At 46.2% G+C, this 25,574-nt stretch overlaps 1 protein-coding gene across 2 annotated transcripts; it reads right to left on the minus strand.

Moving 5' to 3' along the window:
• Positions 1-1,430: 1,430 nt before the first annotated feature.
• On the minus strand, positions 1,431-24,996 carry PDHA1 (pyruvate dehydrogenase E1 subunit alpha 1). 2 transcript variants are annotated; one of them, XM_069761516.1, is made up of 12 exons: positions 24,802-24,996; positions 16,852-16,866; positions 15,371-15,439; positions 14,980-15,153; positions 13,794-13,920; positions 11,724-11,815; positions 8,961-9,053; positions 8,553-8,708; positions 5,673-5,744; positions 3,911-3,978; positions 3,330-3,438; positions 1,431-1,946 (listed from the first exon to the last, which is right to left on the minus strand). In XM_069761516.1, the coding sequence occupies exons 1-12, from the start codon at positions 24,862-24,864 to the stop codon at positions 1,782-1,784; spliced, it is 1,203 nt and encodes a 400-aa protein (XP_069617617.1). In that variant the 5' UTR covers positions 24,865-24,996; the 3' UTR covers positions 1,431-1,781. The 2 variants fall into 2 exon arrangements, with proteins under 2 accessions (XP_069617617.1, XP_069617618.1); XM_069761517.1 differs by lacking the exon at positions 16,852-16,866.
• Positions 24,997-25,574: the final 578 nt, after the last annotated feature.

Raw genomic sequence — 25,574 nt, forward strand, 5'->3', positions numbered from 1 at the left:
ATCAAAAGAGCTGTGGTCTGGGGGTGGAGGAGAATGAAATCCTGATGGCTGAGTCCCTTTAAAGATATCTGGTCTGTCCAAAAGGTGATCAGTGAACTACATGTTCATGCTGTTTCAGGATTGTACCGTATATTGTAGATTTTATTTTCAGGTTCAAACACTACTGTAAAAATGATAATATAAAGAATATATTTTTTGTAAGCAAAGTTTAAAAATCCATCAATGGAACTATAACTGTAATAACCCCAGCTCCAATAAACTACCTAAATAATATAAAGGTTAGTGAGAGTTGTGGGTGACTGTATTTCCAACTATTTGGATTCTAAACGTAGTGATAGCACTGAATATTGAAGTGTTGAGTTCAGAGGATGATTTGCAACTTATCAGATGATGTAGAAAGAAATTAATGCTTTACTCATTAAGAGAAAATAGACAACTTGCTGAAAGGGATCCCTATAAACACAAATAAATGGCGGTGGAAGATAACAAATCATGCACTGAGCTGCATAGCTTGCGTTTTTTCTTCGGCTACGTTCACATTCGCGTCTTTGGACGCAGCGTCGTCGCCGCAACGCACGACAGATGTGAAACGCATGCAAAAACGCATTGTTTTATGACGCATGTGGCCATTTTTGGCTTGATTTTGGACGCAAAAAAATGCAACTTGCTGCGTCCTCTGCGCCCTGACGCTTGCGCCAAAAATGACGCATGCGTCACAAAACGCAAGACAACGCATGTCCATGCGCCCCCATGTTAAATATAGGGGCGCATGACGCATGCGTCGCCGCGGCTGCGCCCGATGCAGCCCCGCAAAACGCTAATGTGAACGTAGCCTTACAGTGTTAGCTGCAGTATTTGGCTTTCGTCACTTACAGGATGAGCCATCTAATTCTGACTGTAAGCCGTCCTATACCTGGCATCTTCTTACCATTTCATTTCTTACTTTTGTAAATAAAATGTCCTATCATTGATTACCCTCTAACGAGTCTGTAAGATTAACCGGTTATCATATTTACCATGTGTCTACTGCTCCAACCCATGTACTCTTATTTCCTTTTCTGAGCTGTTCTTACCTGCGTAGCCGCTGGTATACGTGGAGCTGCCGGAGAAAGCACAGCACATGGACAGCATCATTTGCCTTTAGGCACAGCCTTACTTAGGATTTGTTCACATGAGGCCGAAACAAAAATCCTTTTCGTATCTTAATGCGGTTTGTAAAAATAACATGCTGTAAAACGCCACTTTTTTTTTTTTTTTTTTTAACAATTGCTTCAATAGCCCTGAAGAGTGATTACCAGGGATCATCAGTGGATACATTCTGTGTCCCCTTCATCAATACCCTGAGCTGCTCTGATGGCTGTATCCTATCTATATGTTCACCTTTTGTGATTGGAATAAAATAAAAGGTGCACTACAATAAGAACACAACATTTATATGAAGGCCAATTTTAATGATAAAAAATGCATGTAGGGTAAGAGACATGATTCGCTTCTGGATGTTTTAAGTTTAGAGGCCTTCTATAAATAAGACGGAAACAATGGGAACATACCATGACGGCGTTCTAACCACTGGGGGCTTTATGTAGACTGTAAGGCAACCGGCAGACTTAATTTAATAGTTTTCAACACAACAGTCCCAGATGTATAAATGGAAATATTCTGCCTTAGGTAACTTATGTTCATCCCCAAAAGAGGTGGAAAGGGTTAAATGAAATGATAAACTGTCCCCATGTTAGGAGTAACAGACTAAACACATGGCTTGCAAGTGCTAAATAGAAGGTTTAGCTGACAGATTTGTACTTGATCCAGGGGTTTGCACCTCGTACTTCAAAAGTAGGTTCGTTGTGATAAATGTGATATCCTAGTTCCTCCAGAGGGGGCTCCGGGTCAGTGGTGGCAAACTGGGCGGCTTCCTCAATTTCTTTTCGCACTTCAACATCGATTTCCTACAACAGACAAAAAAGAGGTTAGAGGAGAGGATGGCAACATTTAATTTATCCAGGGCCACAGATTCTTCTGTCAGACCCTGACCACGTGTAGGCTGCAACACCCCCCCACCCCGACAGCACGCCAGCTCACCAACACCCACACCCCCTCCACCCGACAGAGTCAGCTGCACACGCTACCCACAAGTTTGCCGCATCCTCACTACAAGACCACGTATCGGCTGCACCCCACCCACACGTTTGTTGCACCCTCACTACGGGACCACGTGTCGGCTGCACCCCACCCACACATTTGTTGCACCTCACTACGAGACGTGTCGACTGCACCCCACCCACACGTTTGCTGCACCATCACTACCGGACCACGTGTTGGCTGCACCCCACCTACACGTTTGTTGCACCCTTCCTACGGGACGTGTCGGCTGCACCCCACCCACACGCTTTCTGCACCCTCACTACGGGACCATGTGTCGGCTGCACCCCACCCACACGTTTGCTGCACCCTCACTACAGGACCACGTGTCGGCTGCACCCCACCCACACGTTTGCTGCACCCTCACTACAGGACTACGTGTCGGCTGCACCCCACCCACACGTTTGTTGCACTCTCACTACAGGACCACGTGTCAGCTGCACCCCACCCACACGTTTGTTGCACCCTCACTACAGGACCACGTGTCGGCAGCACCCCACCCACACGTTTGCCCATGTTTGCTGCAACCTCAATACAGGACCACGTGTCGGCTGCACCCCACCCACACGTTTGCTGCACCCCACCCACACGTTTGCTGCACCCTCACTACAGGACTACGTGTCGGCTGCACCCCACCCACACGTTTGTTGCACCCTCACTACAGGACCACGTATCAGCTGCACCCCACCCACACGTTTGTTGCACCCTCACTACAGGACCACGTGTCGGCTGCACCCCACCCACACGTTTGCCCATGTTTGCTGCACCCTCACTACAGGACCACGTGTCGGCTGCACCCCACCCACACGTTTGCTGCACCCTCACTACAGGACCACGTGTCGGCTGCACCCCACCCACACGTCGGCTGCACCCTCACTACGGGACCATGTGTCGGCTGCACCCCACCCACACATTTGCTGTACCCTCACTACAGGACCACGTGTCGGCTGCACCCCACCCACACGTTTGCTGCAGCCTCACTACCGGACCACGTGTCGGCTGCACCCCACCCACACGTTTGTTGCACCCTCACGACAGGACCACGTGTCGGCTGCACCCCACCCATATGTTTGCTGCACCCTCACTACCGGAGCACGTGTCAGCTGCACCCCACCCACACGTTTGCTGCACCATCACTACAGGACCATGTGTCAGCTGCACCCCCGCTACCCAAGGACAGGCTACTGTACCTTCAGTTCCTCCACATTGGACAGGTTGTTGTTGAGCATCCGGTCCTTCAGCAGAGTGATGGGGTCACTTTTACTCCTCACTTCCTGAATTTCTTCTCTTGTTCGGTAACTGGAAATTACAGAAGTACATGGTCATTAATGTCAGATGATTTCTAGCACATTGCTAAGTGTTAGATTATTATGAGTGAAGCAGGAATTAGCAGTGTATCATTATTGTGCCATCCAGTCTGGATATATAGAAACCATGATCATCGCCATCACACATGGATACCTAATAGTCATGTCCCTGGCATTCATTCAGCATTGATGGCTGCTTTATTTATTGTACATGGAGAAAATGATTATATAAAGCTTAATTGAACTTTCTAAGACCTATAAATTGATGTCAACTAAACGTCCTACTTCCTATTTCAAAGAGGTGACACGTCATCTGGGACCCTGGAAAGAATAAGAAAGGCATTGTCTCACAATTTACTAACAGGGTATACCTCCTCCATATACTAAAATAGTATAAAATGGTGCAGAAAAGGAAATACGGTACTTGGAACAAAAAACACTAATTCTCTGGGCAATGTACTTGCCTAACTCCAGGGTCACTCATACTATGTCCATGGTAACGATACGTCTGAAGCTCCATCAGAATAGGCCCCTGAAACACAACGAGCATACAGGCAATGTAAGACATAAGGCGTAACACGGAAATGAACATTCAGAAAAATTAAAATGTCGCAGAAACATCAGAAGTTTTGATCACCCCAATCGCCAAGACAAAGGGGCAGAAGTGCTCAGCCGTGTGCTGCTATTCTCTAATCCTGAAGATGGCTCAATAACAAGTATGGGGTTCATCTTCAGTCTCAGAGGGAAGGAGTGCTCAACTGATGCTTCATTTTAAAGGGAAGGTGCCATCAGTTTTCTTATAGTCTGTCTTTTAGTGAAATTAAGCTTAAAATACTAATTAAAATGTATTAAAGCACTGTTTGCAAACATTTCTATATGAAAAATATTATATATTGTTGTACAAATATATATAATTACCACTAGAGGGAGCATTTTCTGTTTTAGACCTCAAGCCCCTATAGAGAGAGACTTACCATTAAGGCTACTTTCACACTAGCGTACCGACGCATCCTGTGTCAAAGCAGCACAACGGGGGCAGCGGATGCATTATTACAACGCATCCGCTGCCCCATTGTGAGTTGCGGGGAGGAGGGGGCGGAGTTCCGGCTGCGCATGCGCGGTCGGAAATGGCGGACACAACGCACCAAAAAACGTTACAAGCAACGTTTTTTGGTGCCGACGGTCCGCCACAACACGACGCAACCGTCGCACGACGGTTGTGACGTGTGGCAATGCGTCGCTAATACAAGCCTATGGAGAAAAAACGCATCCTGCAAACAATTTTTAAGGATGCGTTTTTTCTGCAAAACGACGCATTGCGATGTGCGTCGTACAACGCTAGTATGAAAGTAGCCTTACTGTTAGCTGGAAAATTGGGGCAGTAACTGCTGACATCACCATTTCCCTCCACTTTTTGGTGTTCTAGTATCCCTGGGGCAGAATGAAGAGCAGCATCACAGGGCAGCTGCCCTGTGATCTGCTATCACCAGCAGTTACTGTCTCTCTCACTCAGACTACATGCATCTCACCCCCCTCCACAAGTTCACTGCAGACTACCAGCTCCTTATCTTTACTGAGGGATGAGTCTCAGCTCTTGCTGGCAGCTCCTGCTGGGATAATGTTGATAATACACTGTTCCTCCTTGATGTCTTTGCAGCCTCTGATACTCTCCTGGAGCTTTTATCTGGCATTTTACTCCTGTCAATCAATGATCTGTTCTGCTGGAAGCAGTACTGCTTGTTAGCAGATCCTAATGACAGGAGATGAGAATCGAGCACAGTTGACAGCCGAGGGCTCCATGAATATGGCAGCAGAACACTCCGACTACTGTGAATTGTGCAGCCCACAGAGGCGTGCCCAGTTCACAGCAGTGACAGTTCCATTACAATAGATAGGAGATAACAGACAGACGCCGACCCTATGACCATGGAGTAGCGTATGATGACACTGAAAGTGTTGTGCTGCTACTGTGAAAGCAAGATGTCAGCCTCCAGTGCCTTATTTAAACTCCTATAACACAAAATATGTTTCAAATGCAATAAAAATTTGGTTATAACAGTATGTTTTGCTACATTACATTGATTTATTAATGATCTCCAAACGATCAGTGGGGGCTTTCCACCCAGCCTCCACCAATCTTGTAGGTCTCTGACATATCAAAATCTTTCTGAAAGTTATATTTTACAATACAACATAACATCACAAAGACTATAAGAGATGTCCTACCTTCCCAGATCTGCAGTGATTAGCAGCAAACTTGGTGGCTTCTCTGACACAAAGAACATCCATGCCATCAACCTAGGGAAAACAATTTAGAAACAAATTACATCAGACATTACCTTAAAAGGGAACCAGTGACCAGATTTTCCCAATATGAGTTATTGCCACCACCTTTCAGTCTTCATATACAGCATCCTATAATGCTATATATCAGCCCTCAACCCGACCTGCGAGAGAAGAAAAAGTTTTATTATACGCACCTTTGCGGCGGTCCAGTCTGAGGGGTGTCGCTCTTAGTCCAATGCCTCCCTTCTTGAGTCGTGTGGATGACATGTTCCTACGTCATTCACACAGTATCCCCGACATAGCGCTCCTGCGCAGGCGTACTTCTATATCCTGACTAGGCCAGAGTGAAGTACTGCAGTGCACAGGCGCTGGGAAAGGTCAAAGAGGCCCGGCGCATGAGCATTGCAGTACTTTACTCTGCCCCAGTCAGGGCATAGAAGTACGCCTGCGCAGGAGCGCGATAGCGGGGACACTACATGGATGACGTAGGAACGCATCATCCACAAGAATAAAGAAAAAGGACAGCATTGCATAAAGAAGGGGAGCGCTGGACCAAGAAGAGCGGCACCACTTGAACCAGACCGCCCCACAGGCAAGTATAATAAAAGCTCTTTTTCTTATCTTTCAGTGTGGGTTGGGGGCAGATTACACAAAGTTTGTGGCCGTATCTCATACCGCTCAAACCTGTTGACAGGTTCGCTTTAAAGAGAATCTGTGAGGTATTTTGTGTGCACCCAAACTGCTAAAACTGAGGACCCGGGGAATGATAGATGGGTCACATTGCTTGTTAAAAATATGCCCCCTACTTGGGAATCAGCTGGCCGTGAGTCTTTAGTGTGGTCTGTTCTGGCTGACTCTGCCATGAGACTAGTGGGCAGGATGATATACGCCAGCACGTGACCATTGTCAGCAGGACTGTGTGCAGTGGGTCTTTCGGAGCTGCGTTGGTGTACACCTTACAAACACTGAGCACCAGGCGCGCGCTACATCCAGGAGCAGTCCGACTTGTCGTATGTCAGTTATCTAAATAGGAGCCAAATCTGCTTCACAAGCTATAAAATACACCGCACGCTTATACGTCTGAAACACCCGATGGGCTTCTAGCTGCCAATTTCTATATGTAAGAAAAAAAAAAAGTCTTTGCTAAAGGCATCCATACACAACAGGTTCGGATGACAGTAATGTGTATGGAGGCCTCTGGAATGTCCTCCAATAGATGATGTTGGGGGAGATAAGGACTGGTATCTCAAAATTCACTCTGCCAATGCTTTTCTCTAAGAAATAAGTCACCACCAGAGATGTCCGACAGCTGCTTTCTTATAGAGAACACTATCGCTGTCGTGTATGGAGGAGTTGGGAGACAACTGCCGGCTGAACAACTGGTCGAACCATCATTCGGCCCACAGCTATCTAAGGCCCCTTTCACACATCAGTTTTTTTGCCATCAGTCGCAATCCATTGAATTTAAAAAAAATTTAAAAAAACGGATCCGGTGACTGATGCCGTCAGATCCATTTTTTCTCATAGACTTGTATTAGCGACGGATGGCCTCATGTTTCATCCGTCGTTCGCCAGATCCGTTGAAAATTGTCCGGAGACAACGGACAAAGTAACGTTTTTTTGTGTACGTTGAGAAATCGGACAGCGACGGATCCATCGCCCTCCGTCATTTGCTCTAATGGAAGCCTATGGGCGCCGGATGCGTCAAATGACTGAATCCGGCGACGGATTCCGTTTCTTTTAACTGAGCACGCTCAGATGTAGAATACACCCCACTTGTCATTCTCAGTGCAGTAATTGGGTGGATCCAAAAACTACGCTGGCGCTGACGCATGATGCGCCGTCTTTCTTGCTCATTTTCCAGAATGATAGCTTCCAAACGATTCGCCTCAAAAGTGAAATACACATAAATCTTCACAATGTTCGCAATCACACCTTCCATTTTTGCCACTTGCTCTACAACCTGTCAAAGATGGGCTGTAGAAACACTGTATATATAGGTTTTCAGTAGCCAATAACGTTTGGGAGCCTCCCATGTGAGTTTTTAAAAAAACAGATCCGTCGTAAAACGAATGAAAAAAAAACAGAAGAAACGGATGAAAAAACTGATGCGACGGATACGTCGAGCCAACGGATTGTGACTGACGGCAAAAAACTGATTTTAAAAATACTATCGATCGGAAGAGCTATCTTTTACTACAAAAGACACATGGGCCCCGATTCATCATCTGCAACATTTTTTTTCTTTTCTAAGTCACTTCTTTTGTGTATTATTGTATTAGTTGCCATTTTCATTGACAAATTCTTCAAAATGATGCACTGGATTTATAGATTTGGCACAAAGTGAAAAATGGTCTTTTTCTCTGTCTTGAACGGTTTCTGCAGCTATTTTGTGCCAAAAGTAACACGTTAAGCAAAAATCACATCAAAATACTGTCGTACTCAGGAATCCACCAAAGGGAAGGGGACTGAAGTTGTACCAAATTTTGCGGCTTTTTAAAAAGTCGTGATTGATCAATCGGGCAAAGACAATTGAGGAAAAAAAAAAATCAAGCGAGGTGAGCACATGTAAGATATACTTTAAAAAAAAACCATGCAAAGAGAATAATGAATTGGTTGCAAACAAGAAAAAAAAAAAGATAAAACTAGACAAGAAACCGGAGCAGAGGCAATGACGTTAGAATGGTTTCCCATAACATAAGGACTCCACCAGTCACTGCTGCCGCTCTCAGGTTATGACCAGCAATGTCCCAAGAGAGTCGCAATTTGTAAAAAGAGGTTTTCATCATTACAGCGATATGGACTCTTCGGATTACTCACCCTGAGGCCTGGGATGTAGTCCCCACGTTTGTAGTAGTCGGTACTTGCTGCCGCCCTCTCCACAGAGGTGCCCATACCATATCTGTTGTTTTCACAAATGAAGATACAAGGCAGTTTCCATAAGGCAGCCATGTTGTAGGTCTCAAAAATCTGACCCTGTAACAGTGAATGCATGAAACATTACAGCCGGACAGTGGGAAAATTACTGAAATAATTTACAACAAATTAAAGTGTTAAAATATGATCACTCATTGAAGGAAGCATTGGCCGGCTGTCACATGGGAAAAGATGGTCTTTATTCTACCCCATTGAACAAGATTAGAGTTCTGCAAGTTTTCATGTTGTTGTAGACGAAAAACAAAACAAAATCCTTCAGAAAAGGTTTAATTCTTTTTCTAACATCCTTACCTGATTAGCGGCACCGTCGCCATAAAGGGACACACAGATCTCATCCTTTCCGAAATACTTACAGGCCAGAGCAATGCCGGCTCCGAGGGGCACCTGGAAAGTAATCACACAAATGAATTCCCCAAAGAAACACCAAGAGAACAATCTAAAGATTCTGACAGTATGGATTTAGCAAATGCACCAATGCCCTGTGCTTATAAAGCACCAACCAATGGTGCAATCATGTCATAAAATAGTGTATTTCTAATTACTGGCCACTACATTGTCATATATATCTGAACATAACACAAATCTTAGAGAGTGTGCCCCTCCATAGACATTGTAGGAACCTGGGTGATACTTTCAATATTTTGCCAATCCTTTGTGTTCCCAAAACTTCCAGGGAATAGGACGTCAATCCAACAGAACAGAAAAAAAAAAGATTTTAAATCTCCACGCAAGAAATGACCGGTTTAAAGGGGTATTCCCATGCACAAGATTTTATCCCAATATGTAGTAGGTGTAATAAAAATATTAGCAAATCAGAAAAACTGTACTACATTTCTAATTGGAGGTATTTGCTCATTGGATAGCATCCCATACATGGGAATACCCCTTTAAAGGGAACCTGTCACCCCCAAAATCGAAGGTGAGCTAAGCCCACCGGCATCAGGGGCTTATCTACAGCATTCTGTAATGCCGTAGATAAGCCCCTGATGTATCCTGAAAGATGACAAAAAGTTTAGGTTTAGGTTAGATTATACTCACCCAGGAGCGGTCCAGTCCGATGGGCGTTGCGGTCCGGTCCGGGGCCTCCCATCTTCTTACGATGACGTCCTCTTCTTGTCTTCACGCTCTGGCGCAGGCGTACTTTGTCTGCCCTGTTGAGGGCAGAGCAAAATACTGCAGTGCGCAGGCGCCGGGAAAGGTCAGAGAGGACCAGCGCCTGTGCACTGCAGTACTTTGCTCTGCCCTCAACAGAGCAGACAAAGTACGCCTGCGCCAGAGCGTGAAGACAAGAAGAGGACGTCATCGTAAGAAGATGGGAGGCCCAGGACCAGACTGCAACGCCCATCGGGCCGGACTGCCCCTGAGTGAGTATAATCTAACCTAAACCTAAACTTTTTCTCATCTTTCACGATACATCAGGGGCTTATCTACAGCATTACAGAATGCTGTAGATAAGCCCCTGATGCTGGTGGGCTTAGCTCACCTTCGATTTTGGGGGTGACAGGTTCCCTTTAAGTCTCTGACTGAACTATTCATATTAAATGACAGCAAGTGAGGATATTTAAAGATAATCTGTCAGCAGGTTATTGCTATGTTATCTTAGGATAGCAAGAAATAGACGCTGAAACAATGAATTCAAAGTTTTGTCACTTATCAAGCTGTGTGCTGTTTACTTACAATGAAGATTTTATCACTAGGGCATTATCGTTGCTTAGTCTGGCAGGTACATGCCACCTGTCATCTCCGCCCCCTCCAGTGATAAGCAGCTCAGTCTAATAGACTATGTACATACAGAGCCTGGTGTGGGCGGTGTTAGCTTTCCCATGGTGCTGCATCTAAAAACTTGTGTCTGAAGCGCTGCACCCAGTAAGCTAAGTGATACATCATTGGATTCAGGGTCTCTTTGCCTACATCATGCTGCTCTACGATGAAGTAGCAAAACTGACAGATATTCCTCATCATTATAAAGGTAATCTATCTACATACACTGAATGGCTACATTATTAGATACCCCCATAGAGTAGCCCTTTGGATCCCTTTTAGCCTTCGGAGCAGCACTAATATATTGTGGCATAGTTTCTACTAAGTGTTACAACTACCATGTAGGAATATTGGCCCATGTGGACAGGATAGCTTCTCATTGTTGTCTACACTGTAGCAGAGATGCTCTGTAGGATTTGATGACTGTGAAAAGCAACCAACTCGTGAATATGTCATTGTACATTGTCCCAAAATCAACATATCACATACCCACAGCATAGATGTACGTTTCCAGGGATCAAACTAGTGGGCACACAACAATCACAAAGTCCACTGTATTACGGAGTATGTGCCAACTATCATCTGGGCATTAAAGAAGCACTCCTCCTATCAAAGTATTTAGCCTCTTAATATATTGCAGTCATATTTTCTAGCACTGTGCACTTATAATTCCCCACTTTGCCTTTCTACCGAGCTATTTCTCTGCTGTCTGTAGGAACAGGAAGTCTCTTGTCCCTGCATTTATCATTCCCCTCCTGAACTCCTGACCTAGGCTGCTTCCTCCTCCCCCTGCCAGGGGACTTTTGCAGGGACTCATAAAAAACACAGGGGAAATTGACCTCCTGTTTCTACACAGAGCTTAGAAGGATTCAGCTAATCAGTTATTAATCACGTGATGTCATAGACCTAATGGAAAAGCAAAGAATTAGCTGGGTAAAAGGGAAAATGAGCAATTTTAAGTACACAGTGCTGTATAACAGGGGTGTCAAACTGCATTTCTCGAGGGCTGCAAACAGGTCATGTTTTCAGGATTTCCTTGTACTGCACAGGTGATAATTTAATAACCTGCACAAATAATGAGTTGGTGATTAAATTATCACCTGTGCAGTACAAGGAAATCCTGAAAACATGACCTGTTTGCAGCCCTCGAGGAATGCAGTTTGACACCCCTGCTGTATAATATGATCATTGTTATTTATTAAGAGGTTACAAATTTTGATGGGAGGAGCATATTTGTATTATAAACAGAATAAATCACATCAATTCCATTAAAAATGAAATTCGCTCACATACCTGAGCTCCTACGATGCCATTTCCACCGTAAAAGTTTTTGGCATACATGTGCATAGATCCTCCTTTACCTTTGGCACAGCCGCCTCTTCTTCCTGTTGTAAAAAGAACATAATATTTTCCTATGAGTCAACGTAGTAAAATAATCCAGCCATTACCCCAGAGACGGCCATGGGGGGTTCTAAGTTGTAACGTCATCACAGTTTTAAAAACTAAACTAAACTGCACAAAATGTTTTCAATAAAAAAAAACACAAAAGTCTGTTCACCCGGTCCGTCCCCCAGTGCTCATCACGTGGCTGTACAGCACGCCATCGCTGCAGGGAATAAAGACCACCAGGGACCCCTAATGTGGCGGGTGAATAATCAACGGCCAGATTCCTCAGGATTAGAGTTTTTGTAGACCAGTCTAGATGAATTGTGTGAATTTGGAACTTTTTTAGCTGCTGTGCGTCAGCGCAAACCGCAAAAAAATGCGCGCCAGTCAGTCGGGGGTCTTACAGGCATTTTGTTTTGTGGTGTAAATGATCGTAAATTTGTTGGGTGTGATCAGATACACCCCTCCTGGCCCAGTTCTATGCACTTTAAAAAAAAAAATGGTGTAGAAATGCCAAAGTCGCAACATTTTGTACATTGCAAACAATTTTATGCCAGAACAAAGGTGTAAAGTGATGAATTGGTAGATTGACCGTTTATTTGAGGACTGTCTACGTTTTAGTTCTGGACATCTCTAAGAAGCAAGAGTTTTCGTGTACTTGTTCTAAGTGATCCCAATAGTGAACACCATTATGAAGAGGCTCCAAGACATCGTGCCACCATTTACACACAGTATCACCAGTGACGGCAGCAGTTGTCGCTACCTATGCTATAAGCACCTTGTGGTTATGTCACTTTAGGCAAAAATGGAGATAATCATCACATGGAAGGACGTTATTAGTGCTCAGGTAACAGATTGTCATCTCCAAGATCCTATCCCACTATGTAGTAGGTGTAATAATAATAGCAAATAGTTGAAAACTTGGTATTCTTGATACTTGGTATTAGTGACTAAAAGCGTAAAGGGGTTCTCAAACCAAAAACATTTATCACCTCCAGCATGTGCATCACGACTCCATTCGCACCAGTGACTTTAGGAGCCCTGTTCTCCAGCTTAGCGGGGGTATGAACAGTCTAACCCGAGCGGTTATACATTTTATCACCTATCCTTAGGACAAAAATATACCGTAAATGTATTTAGGAGGACAGCCACATTAGGAATGAATGGACGCGCACATGGGGTCTTTTTCCAAAGATTTCACAGCACAGCAGCACCTCCAAGTTTTTTTAAGAGAAATTGGAGAACTCCGTTTTTAATCCAAAACCTCCTAAAATAAAATGTGCACATATGGGAATGTAGTCTAAGGGTGAGTAGTATTAGATTACTTGCATTTTTTTTTTTTCATTGCGTTTTTGACGCTGTGGTTGTCTCTTTTTAGGATGTCATGTTTCAAATAATTCTGCATTGTTTTTGATACCTCTTAAATCTTTATTGATAAAGCGAGTTCAGATTATAGAAGTTTAGAACTTCTATAAAAAAAAAAAAAAAAAAGCATAGTGTCCAGCAAATCTTCCAAGTCTATTCTACACATAAAACTCAGCGTACCTGCAAGAGAAATTGACATGACGTCCACTTGCAAACTGTAAGGCCAGTTCCGGAACTAGCAGCACTTTTGATGTAGCACATGTTCGCTGCGACCAATACATTGTACGGGTGTACGGGTGACATTTCTCCGCAAGAGAAACTGACATGCTGCAATCTGGAAAGACGTGCTCAGAAAATACACAGCTTCGAAAGTTCACCAACGACTACCGTAATTGTGGGAACTTCATCTTAGCGTGCTTTCTTACGTGCTTTCTAGTTTTTCAAGCCAATGCCAGATGCAGATCATATACGATGTAAGGGAATTACGGTATATATGAAAGCTTTTTTTTGCAAGCCAATCCCACTTTGAGTTAAGAAACTGCATGAAAACGTGTCACTTGACGAGACCCTTATAAGATGAATGGTCACATACTACTGGTAATATACACAGACCTGTCAGCTCCGCCAGGATTTCCTTCACGGAGACTCCGCGGGTATAGGTGTACCCATGTGCTCGGTAGGCTGTGATGAGGTGATCGGTGGGGTTTATACCAGATTCTAGACCGACACAGCAAGCTTCCTGTAAAATGAATGGAGAGGAACGTACAAAATTATTTTCATTTCAATCAAGTGTTTATCACAAAAGTGTTTTATTAACCCCTTCCCGATGTGTCACATACAAGTACGTCATGCATTGAGTCTTGATGTATAGAGCTGGCTCAGAAGCCAAGACTGCAATGTACTCAGCTGTGTTACATACAGCTCGGATCACTGCTGTTTAACCATTTAAAGGTCATTTAACTATATACTGTAATACACTACTACTGCAATATAGCAAACAAGGGGACAAAGAAAAATAAGAAGGTTTTAAAAATATGAAAAATATGCACATGCATAGCTTCAAATCACTTCCCTTTACTTCCCCTACCATTTGGTATTGCAATGACTGTAAATGTCTGAGCAAAATATAAAATTATCCCGTAGAGGAAACGCTATAACGAGAGAAAAAAACCTAAGACACCATTTTCTTGGTTGACATACCCCCCTAAAAATGCCATAAAAAGCTATCTAAAATGTATCTACTCCTAAATAGTGTCAATACAAATAATGTCAGCTCACCATGCAAAATAAAATAAAAAAAAAAATCTCTCCCTCACACAGCGCCATCGACCGAAAAAAAAATAAAAAAAAGTTACGGATCTCAGAATATATTATTACAGCCACTTTAGCAGTAAATAGCGGATTATACACCAGTGGACAAAACAATTAGAAATTCACTAGTCTCTCATTGCCAGAATCAAATTCATCTGGAAAAGCAAGTTTCCAAGTAATTTTCACTGGAAAATGTATCCCCCTCCCCCCCCCCCCAAAAAAACGTCGGAATTATGCTTTTATTTTTTTTCACCATTTCACTGCACTTGAGATTTTTTTCAGTACAGTATATAATAAAATAAATGATGCCATTCAAAACTACAACCTGACCTGCAAAAAAAAAAACTCTGTATGGTGATGGCAAAATAACGTTCTGGCTCTTAGAAGAAAGGGGGAAAAAGAGAAAGAACAAAATCACCAGATGACGGAGCGGCCAACACCGGCACATCTATCATCACGGATAGTCGGACTTGGTGACCGTTCTCACCTGCCCATCATAAAGATGGCAGAACCCGCGAATAATCTTCTGCTTGTAGAGCTGGTCTGACTTCAGCTCCATGCGCCGGATGGTCTGCATGGTCCTGTAGTACTGCAGACCCTCCTCGCGAGTCAGCACCGCAGTGGTCGGCGGGGTCTCCTCCAGTTTGTGTACGTCACATTTCTAGGAATATTATGGAACATGAATAGTATTATGAGCATACGCTGGAAGCTTCTTATAGGGGGACTTGCAATTACATATATGTAAAACAGCTAAATAAGGGGAATTCTGCATCCTATGGGGGTGGGATATATGACATTCAGGGATATTTAGGGGACAAAAATACAAAACAGAAAACTACATTAGATTTTCTCTAAATCTCCCCATTGGGAAGTCTCACCTTGATGTCAAATGTTGCTTCAGATGCAAAGTCTGCGTAGCTGCGTGATGCCACAATAACGCGGGCGGCCTTAAAGACAAAAAATACAATAAAACCTGACATATCTTAATAATTTATCGATGTATGTGTGGTCATTTACACAAGTCCGACATCCACACAATGAGGATGCCTTGAGGATGTGGCGACAGAAGCCGCCGCCATTGTACAGGCGCTGCATCCATGGAATAAAACAGTATGCATTATGTAAAGCTCTAGTGTGCGCAGTGCATTGCAGGATATCCTGTAAGATGGCTGGTAGCACAATACCCGGTCTGACCACCAGGTGTCCCGACCAGAGCCAACTGCCTCACAGGCCTAGCATATGTAAGGCTACTTTCACACATCAGGTTTTCGCCGTCAGGCTAAATCCGGCTAAATTTAAAAAAACCGGATCAGGCGAATGTTGCCGCCGGATCAGGTTTTTTTTCCCCATAGACTTGTATTAGTGCCGGATTGCATCGGATGACATTGTGTTTCGTCCGGTTTTCGCCGGATCCGGCAAATCTGCCGCTTCCGGTTTCTTGAAAAAACGTCCACTGCAACGTTTTTTTGTCCCCGGCGAAAAAGCCTGAAGCGCCGGACCCAGCGCTTCCGGCTGTTTTCTAGAATGGAAGCCTATGGGAGCCAGAAGGTGCCAGATCCGGAAAAAGGCGGATCCGGCGGCCTGATCCGGTTTTTTTAAACTGAGCATGCTCCAAATTTTTTTTAATCCAATAATCTAGATAGGCTAGCCGGATCCGTAAAAAAAAACGGATCCGTCGCATCAGTTTTTCACAATCTGCGCCGGATCCAGTTTTTCCAACATTCGCCGGATTTAGCCTGACACTGAAAACCTGATGTTTCAAAGTAGCCTAAAAGAATTAACGTGGGTCAGGTCCGCGGCGGGTCAGGTTGTGTACTACAATAAGAGCACAGTCCTGGTAATGTGAAGGGGTTGTCCACTACTGGGTAACCTCTGCCTAAAAGTTGTCCATAGTAAAATAAAGCCCAATACACACCTCCCGGACTAGGGCTGTTCCTGCAATGTCAGCATGGTGTCTCTAGGCGCTCATGTACGTAGCAGCTAATAGACCGTGATCTTTCAGTATTCAGTCAGAGAGAACATCCACTACTTTTGCCTGAATACGAGCTGATCTGCAGTACCCGGCAGAGACCACTGCACAGTGTACGGCGCTCTCCTGTTCCATACACTTCTACATTTGGCGGCTGCTGGTAACAGCTGATTGGTGGAGATGCCAGGTGTCCGACCCCACTGGTGAATATTGATAACCTATCCCTGGGATAGGTGATCGGTATTGTAAGTAGGGACAACCCCTTTAGTTTTTTTAATAGGATATACTATCTGCCAATGGATAATGGAAACGCGTCAGTGTGGTGCAATGAGGACATCCGGCAACACACACAACTCAGAAGCATCACTGAAGCTCGGAGTAGTTCCTTACCTCGCCAGCTGCTCCCTTTACACAGCCGCATAGCCAAGACATAAAAGAGAAGAGATATAGTCTTACCATAGAGCATGGCTACAACATTGTGGGGAAATGTTAGGCGATTGTCAGCATATTCAGGAGTATGTGATGGATAATAACATAAGTGACCGCCGGCCCAATTTTAACTAAAGGACAGAAGTTGTCAAACCAAGCTTAGTTTTTATGAAGAGGTGACCTGGACAGAGGGGATTAGCTCTAGATATGGTGTTTTGAGACTTTACAAAGGAATTTTACACGGTCCCACATATGTGGCCAGCACGGTGGCTCAGTGGTTAGCAGTACTGTTGCTCTGCAGCGCTGGGTTCAAATCCAACCAAGGACAACATCTGCAAGGAGTTTGTACGTTCTCCCCATCTGTGTAGGTTTCCTCCCAGACTCCAAAGACCTAGTCATCGGGAATTTGGATTTCTAAAAGTTAAATTAAAGGCTATAGGCTTAGAAACTAAGGTTCGTAGCTGGATCAAAAACTGGCTCAAAGAGCGCACCCAGAGATTTGTGGTCAACGGCTGTTAATCTGAATGGTGCCTGTTTATAAGTAGTTGAACCCCAAAGTTCAGTGCTGTGTCCACCAGTATTCTACTTATTTATTCATTAATAAAAGATGATGGGATTAATAGCATTTATATTTTTTGTGCAGAGGACACCAAGTTATGTAGCATAGAGAGGTCCATGGAAGATGTTTGTAAGTTACAAGCTGACTTGGACAAACAGTGTTTGGGCCTCCACATGGGCAGATGTAGTTTACTGTGGATAAATGCAAGGTTATGCATCTGAATACTAATAACATCCAGGCACCATACGTTCTAAGGGGAGGAAAGCTAGGAGAGTCACTTGTAGAGAAGGATCTGGGTGTACTTGTAGATTACAGACTATGTACCAGCATGCCAATGTCAATAAGCAGCTTCTAAGGTCAGCAGGATATTGTCATTTATTAAAGGGAATCTGTCACCCCCCGGGACATATGTGACCTATTAATATGGGCATACAGGTCATTTTAATGTTACAGTAGTCCTACCTGTATTCCTCATATTAGCGGTCTTGTTGTTGAGAAATCTTATATTTTGTCCTTATGCTAATGATTTCTTCCAGGCTCTTGGGGCGTGCGGTGCCTGGAAGAAATCCCTGCCTCCTGTCCTCATTGTGATACTACCTGCTCCCATCAGTGTCAGTTCTAGTACCGGAATCCCACGCCTGTGCCCTGCAATCCCTCCACAACACGTACCTTTTTCTCCCTTCTATGGACACTGTATTTCCACCCCAGGAACCTATGGCATGCGCAACGATAACGTGCTCACCCCACTTCATCCCTGCATAGTCAACACTAGGAACCATGTATACATAGCAATGACTATGAAGGGAGGAAGTGGGGAGAGCACTTTATCGCGCACGTCGGAGGTCACTGGATCGGAAGTCACCTGCGCAGAAGATCCCTGAATGAAGTGCCCATAGAATAGAGGAAGAGGTACGAATTGTGGAGGGAGTACAGGGCGCAGGTGTGGGATTCCAGCACCAGAACTAACGCTGATGGGAGGAGGTAAGTATTGCCATGAAGACAGGGGGCAGGGATTTCTTTCGGGCACCGCACGCCCCCAGAGCCTGGAAGAAATCATTAGCATAAGGAAAGAATATTAAGATTTCTCAACAACAAGACCATTAATATGAGGAATACAGGTAGGACTAGTGTACCTGTATGCCCATACTAATAGTTCAATACATCCCGGGAGGTGACAGATTCCCTTTAAGAGGTATGAACAGGCAGGACAGGGAAGTAATACTACCGCTTTACAAAGTATTGGTGTGACCTCATCTGGAAGACGCATTTCAATTCTGGGCAGAAGTTCATAGAAGGAATGTTCTGAAGTTGGAAAAGGTACAAAGAAGAGCCACAAATTACATTTAAATCTTCAGAATAGATGAATAAGGTGGGGGGAGGGGGCACTTTTCAGAAGATGTTTCATCTAAAAGTCCAAGAGGGCATTTCCTCTGCCTGGAGAAAGAAAGGTTTAATCTCCAGAGGAGACCAGGCTTCTTTACCTTGAGAACTAAATCTGTGGCGCAGTCTACCTAACATAGTAACATAGTTAATAAGGCCGAAAAAAGACATTTGTCCATCCAGTTCAGCCTATATTCCATCATAATAAATCCCCAGATCTACGTCCTTCTACAGAACCTAATAATTGTATGATACAACATTGTTCTGCTCCAGGAAGACATCCAGGCCTCTCTTGAACCCCTCGACTGAGTTCGCCATCACCACCTCCTCAGGCAAGCAATTCCAGATTCTCACTGCCCTAACAGTAAAGAATCCTCTTCTATGTTGGTGGAAAAACCTTCTCTCCTCCAGACGCAAAGAATGCCCCCTTGTGCCCGTCACCTTCCTTGGCATAAACAGATCCTCAGCGAGATATTTGTATTGTCCACTTATATACTTATACATGGTTATTAGATCGCCCCTCAGTCGTCTTTTTTCTAGACTAAATAATCCTAATTTCGCTAATCTATCTGGGTATTGTAGTTCTCCCATCCCCTTTATTAATTTTGTTGCCCTCCTTTGTACGCTCTCTAGTTCCATTATATCCTTCCTGAGCACCGGTGCCCAAAACTGGACACAGTACTCCATGTGCGGTCTAACTACCTAAAGAGGTGGTCTCAGCAGGAACCATTGAGGGTTTCAAAAAGGACTTGGATGCGTTTTGTTAGAAGAAAATAACAAATTTCCTCAATGTGTGAAGTTCTTTTCGGAATGTTTGGTCCAGTAGATGGGCAATTGGGATCAGGGGCCAAAAAAACTGGATCCTGCATTACGGCTGTACAGATGCCGCATTTCCTTTATGATTCCCCATTCCTTGGGTGAATTGGATACATTGTTTCAACCATATTAACTAAGTAACATGGTGTTTGCTCCCGGAGTAATGCGGTGGGCACAGTCGAATGTAACATGTGCTTTGTGGGGTCGGAGGGTGTATATATCTATATATATATTACGTACCAAAAATGGAGACCAGGATTATTATTATTTATTATGCTTTTCTTATATAGCGCTATCTTATTCTGCAGCACTGTCATCGCTGTCCCCAATTGGGCTCACAATCTAGATTCTTTTTCGTAAAGACTTTCAACTAAAATATGGGCGACATGTCTGATATTTACTCTAGGTCATGAAAGAGTCTGTCACTAATCTCTGGGACGTTAAAAAGATTTTTCAAGCTCAACCTAAATTTCTGCAGTCACTATATATGATTGCAGATTTATGAATCCCAATGGTGTGCACTATGTAGACTGTCAGGATTCCCTCTATTCCCCGCTCATGCAGGTGGTCACGTGACTGCACGAATGTGATTTGCATAGTTGCCCTCACATGCCAGCCAGCAAATTTTCCTCCTTCTCTCCATGTTCTACTGAGAGAAGCAGATGAAAAAACAGTCATCATGTGATCAGAACTATGTAAATTGCACACTTGCAGTCACGGGACCTCCCGCATGAGACGGAAATAGATGGAAATCCTGACAGTGTGCATAGTGCACATACCTGGAGAAGTTTATTATGAGCCTTGAAAAAATTAGTATTAAAAAAAAAAAAAAAAAAAAAAGTTATCCTCTTCCCCAAAAAATGACTTGTGAAATAATGCATTCATGATATGATTATTTCATTGATGAGTCAGCTCCTTCTCTGTCATGTATGGTTTATAGACAGAAGGGGGCTGGTTTAGCTATTAAAATGGTCCAATCACCTTCAAGCATATCAGTAATGACATAGCATAAGCCTGAAGCGAGGCTGCTGAACCAAAGATCAGGGCACCAAAATATAAATATGGTAGTACATTGGTAAGGATAATATGATGATCACATCTAAGGGCTCATGCAAGTGGCCACATGATTGGTCCAATGTTATTCTACGGGACTGTGCACGCCAGATTTTTTCCGCAAGAAAAAAAAATTAAAGCATGCTCGATTTGCATCCAATATTCGGATCACGCTTGGCCATGCACGTCAATGAGTCTGTGGGGGGAGGAAAATCTGACTGCACTCTGATGACATCAGAATGCAGAACAATTTTCACAGTGACAGGATGGAGATTTCCATCTCTTCCTCATCTGAGAAAATCGCGTCACAGTATGATCAGAGTGGGATTAGCACAATCGGCCAGATCCTCTAGGAATCCACAAAAATCTGTCACCATGAGGGCGAGCAGATACTGTCCTCAGCGACTGCCAGCTTCATTCACCTGCATGGCGGTGTTGGGCTTGCTGTCTGAATCCCGTGTTTTGCAGATTCCAAAGGAAACCGGACATCGTGCTCAGTGTTCAGCACTCAACGTAAAAGTTATTTTTTGGGGAAGAGGACAAATGCGCACTCCTAATAACATACAGCAGCACTCCTGACAATACTGACAGCGTGCACACGAGCGATGAAGGTCTCAGGGTTCTCCATTTTGTATTTTTTTGTACCACACAGCGGTGTACACACTGTCAGGGGGCACAGGAGGGGTACAAGATGTAAGGTACATGGGGGGCACAGGAGGGGTACACGCTGTCAGGTACATGGGGGCACAGGAGGGGTACAAGATGTAAGGTACATGGGGGCACAGGAGGGGTACACGCTGTCAGGTACATGGGGGCACAGGAGGGGTACAAGATGTAAGGTACATGGGGGGCACAGGAGGGGTACACACTCTCGGGTACATGGGGGCACAGTAGAGGTACACGCTGTCGGGTACATGGGGGGCACAGGAGGGGTACACGCTGTCAGGTACATGGGGGTACTGGTGTACACGCTGTCAGGTACATGGGGGCACAGGAGGGGAATACGCTGCCAGGTACATGGGGGGCACAGGAGGGGTACACGCTGCCAGGTACATGGGGGGCACAGGAGGGGTACACGCTGTCAGGTACATGGGGGCACAGGAGGGGTACACACTCGGGTACATGGGGGCACAGTAGAGGTACACGCTGTCGGGTACATGGGGGCACAGGAGGGGTACACGCTGTCAGGTACATGGGGGTACTGGTGTACACACTGTCAGGTACATGGGGGCACAGGAGAGGAATACGCTGCCAGGTACATGGGGGGCACAGGAGGGGTACACGCTGTCAGGTACATGGGGGCACAGGAGGGGTACAAGATATAAGGTACATGGGGGGCACAGGAGGGGTACACACTCTCGGGTACATGGGGGCACAGTAGAGGTACACGCTGTCGGGTACATGGGGGGCACAGGAGGGGTATACGCTGTCAGGTACATGGGGGCACAGGAGGGGACTACGCTGCCAGGTACATGGGGGGCACAGGAGGGGTACACGCTGTCAGGTACATGGGGGTACTGGTGTACACGCTGTCAGGTACATGGGGGTACTGGTGTACACGCTGTCAGGTAAATGGCGGGCACAGGAGGGGTATACAATGTCAGATACATGGGGGGCACAGGAGGGATACACGCTGTCAGGTACATGGGGGCACAGGAGGGGTATACAATGTCAGATACATGGGGGGCACAGGAGGGATACACGCTGTCAGGTACATGGGGGCACAGGAGGGGTACACGCTCTCGGGTACATGGGGGCACAGTAGAGGTACACGCTGTCGGGTACATGGGGGGCACAGGAGGGGTATACGCTGTCAGGTACATGGCGGGCACAGGAGGGGTATACAATGTCAGGTACATGGCGGGCACAGGATGGGTATACAATGTCAGATACATGGGGGCACAGGAGGGATACACGCTGTCAGGTACATGGCGGGCACAGGAGGGGTATACAATGTCAGGTACATGGGGGGCACAGGAGGGGTATACAATGTCAGATACATGGAGGGCACAGGAGGGATACACGCTGTCAGGTACATGGGGGGCATAGGAGGGGTATACAATGTCAGATACATGGAGGGCACAGGAGGGATACACGCTGTCAGGTACATGGGGGGCACAGGAGGGGTATACAATGTCAGATACATGGGGGGCACAGGAGGGGTACACGCTGTCAGGTACATGGCGGGCACAGGAGGGGTATACAATGTCAGGTACATGGCGGGCACAGGAGGGGTATACAATGTCAGATACATGGGGGTACAGGAGGGGTACACGCTGTCAGGTACATGGGGGCACAGGAGGGGTATACAATGTCAGATACATGGGGGCACAGGAGGGATACACGCTGTCAGGTACATGGGGGCACAGGAGGAGTATACAATGTCAGGTACATGGGGGCACAGGAGGGGTACACGCTGTCAGGTACATGGCGGGCACAGGAGGGGTATACAATGTCAGGTACATGGCAGACACAGGAGGGGTATACAATGTCAGATACATGGGGGCACAGGAGGGGTACACGCTGTCAGGTACATGGGGGCACAGGAGGGGTACACGCTGTCAGGTACATGGCGGGCACAGGAGGGGTATACAATGTCAGGTACATGGCGGGCACAGGAGGGGTATACAATGTCAGATACATGGGGGCACAGGAGGGGTATACAATGTCAGGTACATGGGGGCACAGGAGGAGTATACAATGTCAGGTACATGGCGGGCACAGGAGGGGTATACAATGTCAGGTACATGGGGGCACAGGAGGGATACACGCTGTCAGGTACATAGGGGCACAGGAGGGGTATACAATGTCAGGTACATGGGGGCACAGGAGGAGTATACAATGTCAGATACATGGGGGCACAGGAGGGGTATACAATGTCAGGTACATGGGGGCACAGGAGGGATACACGCTGTCAGGTACATGGGGGCACAGGAGGGGTATACAATGTCAGGTACATGGGGGCACAGGAGGGGTATACAATGTCAGGTACATGGCGGGCACAGGAGGGGTATACAATGTCAGGTACATGGGGGCACAGGAGGGATACACGCTGTCAGGTACATGGGGGCACAGGAGGAGTATACAATGTCAGGTACATGGGGGCACAGGAGGAGTATACAATGTCAGATACATGGGGGCACAGGAGGGGTATACAATGTCAGATACATGGGGGCACAGGAGGGGTATACAATGTCAGGTACATGGCGGGCACAGGAGGGGTATACAATGTCAGGTACATGGGGGCACAGGAGGGGTATACAATGTCAGGTACATGGGGGCACAGGAGGGATACACGCTGTCAGGTACATGGGGGCACAGGAGGAGTATACAATGTCAGGTACATGGGGGCACAGGAGGGGTATACAATGTCAGATACATGGGGGCACAGGAGGGATACACGCTGTCAGGTACATGGGGGCACAGGAGGAGTATACAATGTCAGGTACATGGGGGCACAGGAGGAGTATACAATGTCAGGTACATGGGGGCACAGGAGGGGTATACAATGTCAGATACATGGGGGCACAGGAGGGGTATACAATGTCAGGTACATGGGGGCACAGGAGGGGTATACAATGTCAGGTACATGGGGGCACAGGAGGGGTATACAATGTCAGGTACATGGGGGCACAGGAGGGGTATACAATGTCAGGTACATGGGGGCACAGGAGGGGTATACAATGTCAGGTACATGGGGGCACAGGAGGGGTACACGCTGTCAGGTACATGGGGGCACAGGAGGGGTATACAATGTCAGGTACATGGGGGCACAGGAGGGGTATACAATGTCAGGTACATGGGGGCACAGGAGGGGTACACGCTGTCAGGTACATGGGGGCACAGGAGGGGTATACAATGTCAGGTACATGGGGGCACAGGAGGGGTATACAATGTCAGGTACACAGCGAGCACAGGTGTTATGTCGCCATGTCAGCCCTCGTCCTGTGCGGCCTCTGGTTGCTATGGTGATGACACCATTTCTCCATCAGTGTTAGTGACAGTACATGACAATGGAGCCCATCCCCCGGGCTCCCGCCGCCTCACGTCCTCTCGCTCCCGGTGCGGGGCGGCAGCCGCGTCCTCCTTCTCCCGCTACTTACAGTGACAGGCTTCTGGGCCGAGCCCCGGAGCACACGGGACAGTAGGGACAGCATGTTTTGCATGGGCGGCCGCTCACAGGAGGATCCGGGTCACTGTCCGAGATTCCCGTCTGGTGACACCGACGACCTCAAAGTCTGATCGGCCGCCTGTAACCTTCCAGCGGCCTACCCCAGCTACGTTGCGCCTGCGCCACACTGACGTCAGCACACACCTCCTCACGTCCCTGACGCACGCCCGCGGCGGCCATCTTTACTAAGGTCACTGGAGGAGGAATTCCATCATTTCCCGGTCCGGCTTATAGCTTTGATCTCTGATAGTGGAGACGCTCTGCAGGAGTGTGACACCGGCATATTGGCAATGTCCTGGGGCGGACATACCATTGGTGCAACCTGTGCGGCGGCACAGGGGCCCAAGAGGCAAGTGGGCCCATTTCTCACTCCAAAGCAAGTGCAATTTTGCATTTTTAGGAGTTCTCGGGCTGCAAAGGACCCATATATTGTTCTTGCACAGGGGCCTTTTATTCTGACTGTGTCCAGTAGTTTTATCTAAGACCACCCTCAAATGTCTATGCTCTCCTAACAGCAGAGGTGTAGTGACCTCTATAGGCAGACAAGACCTGTAGGTCCAGAAGTCAGAGATCACAACCAGATGTAGAGTGCAGACATCCCGCCAATCACATGTCCGACTTCCCGCCGATCAGCTGTCCGACATCCCACCGACCAGCTGTCCGACATCCCGCCGATCAGCTGTCCGACATCCCACCGACCAGCTG

Source organism: Ranitomeya imitator, chromosome 3 (assembly GCF_032444005.1).
Source record: "Ranitomeya imitator isolate aRanImi1 chromosome 3, aRanImi1.pri, whole genome shotgun sequence".
Lineage (NCBI taxonomy): Eukaryota > Metazoa > Chordata > Amphibia > Anura > Dendrobatidae > Ranitomeya > Ranitomeya imitator.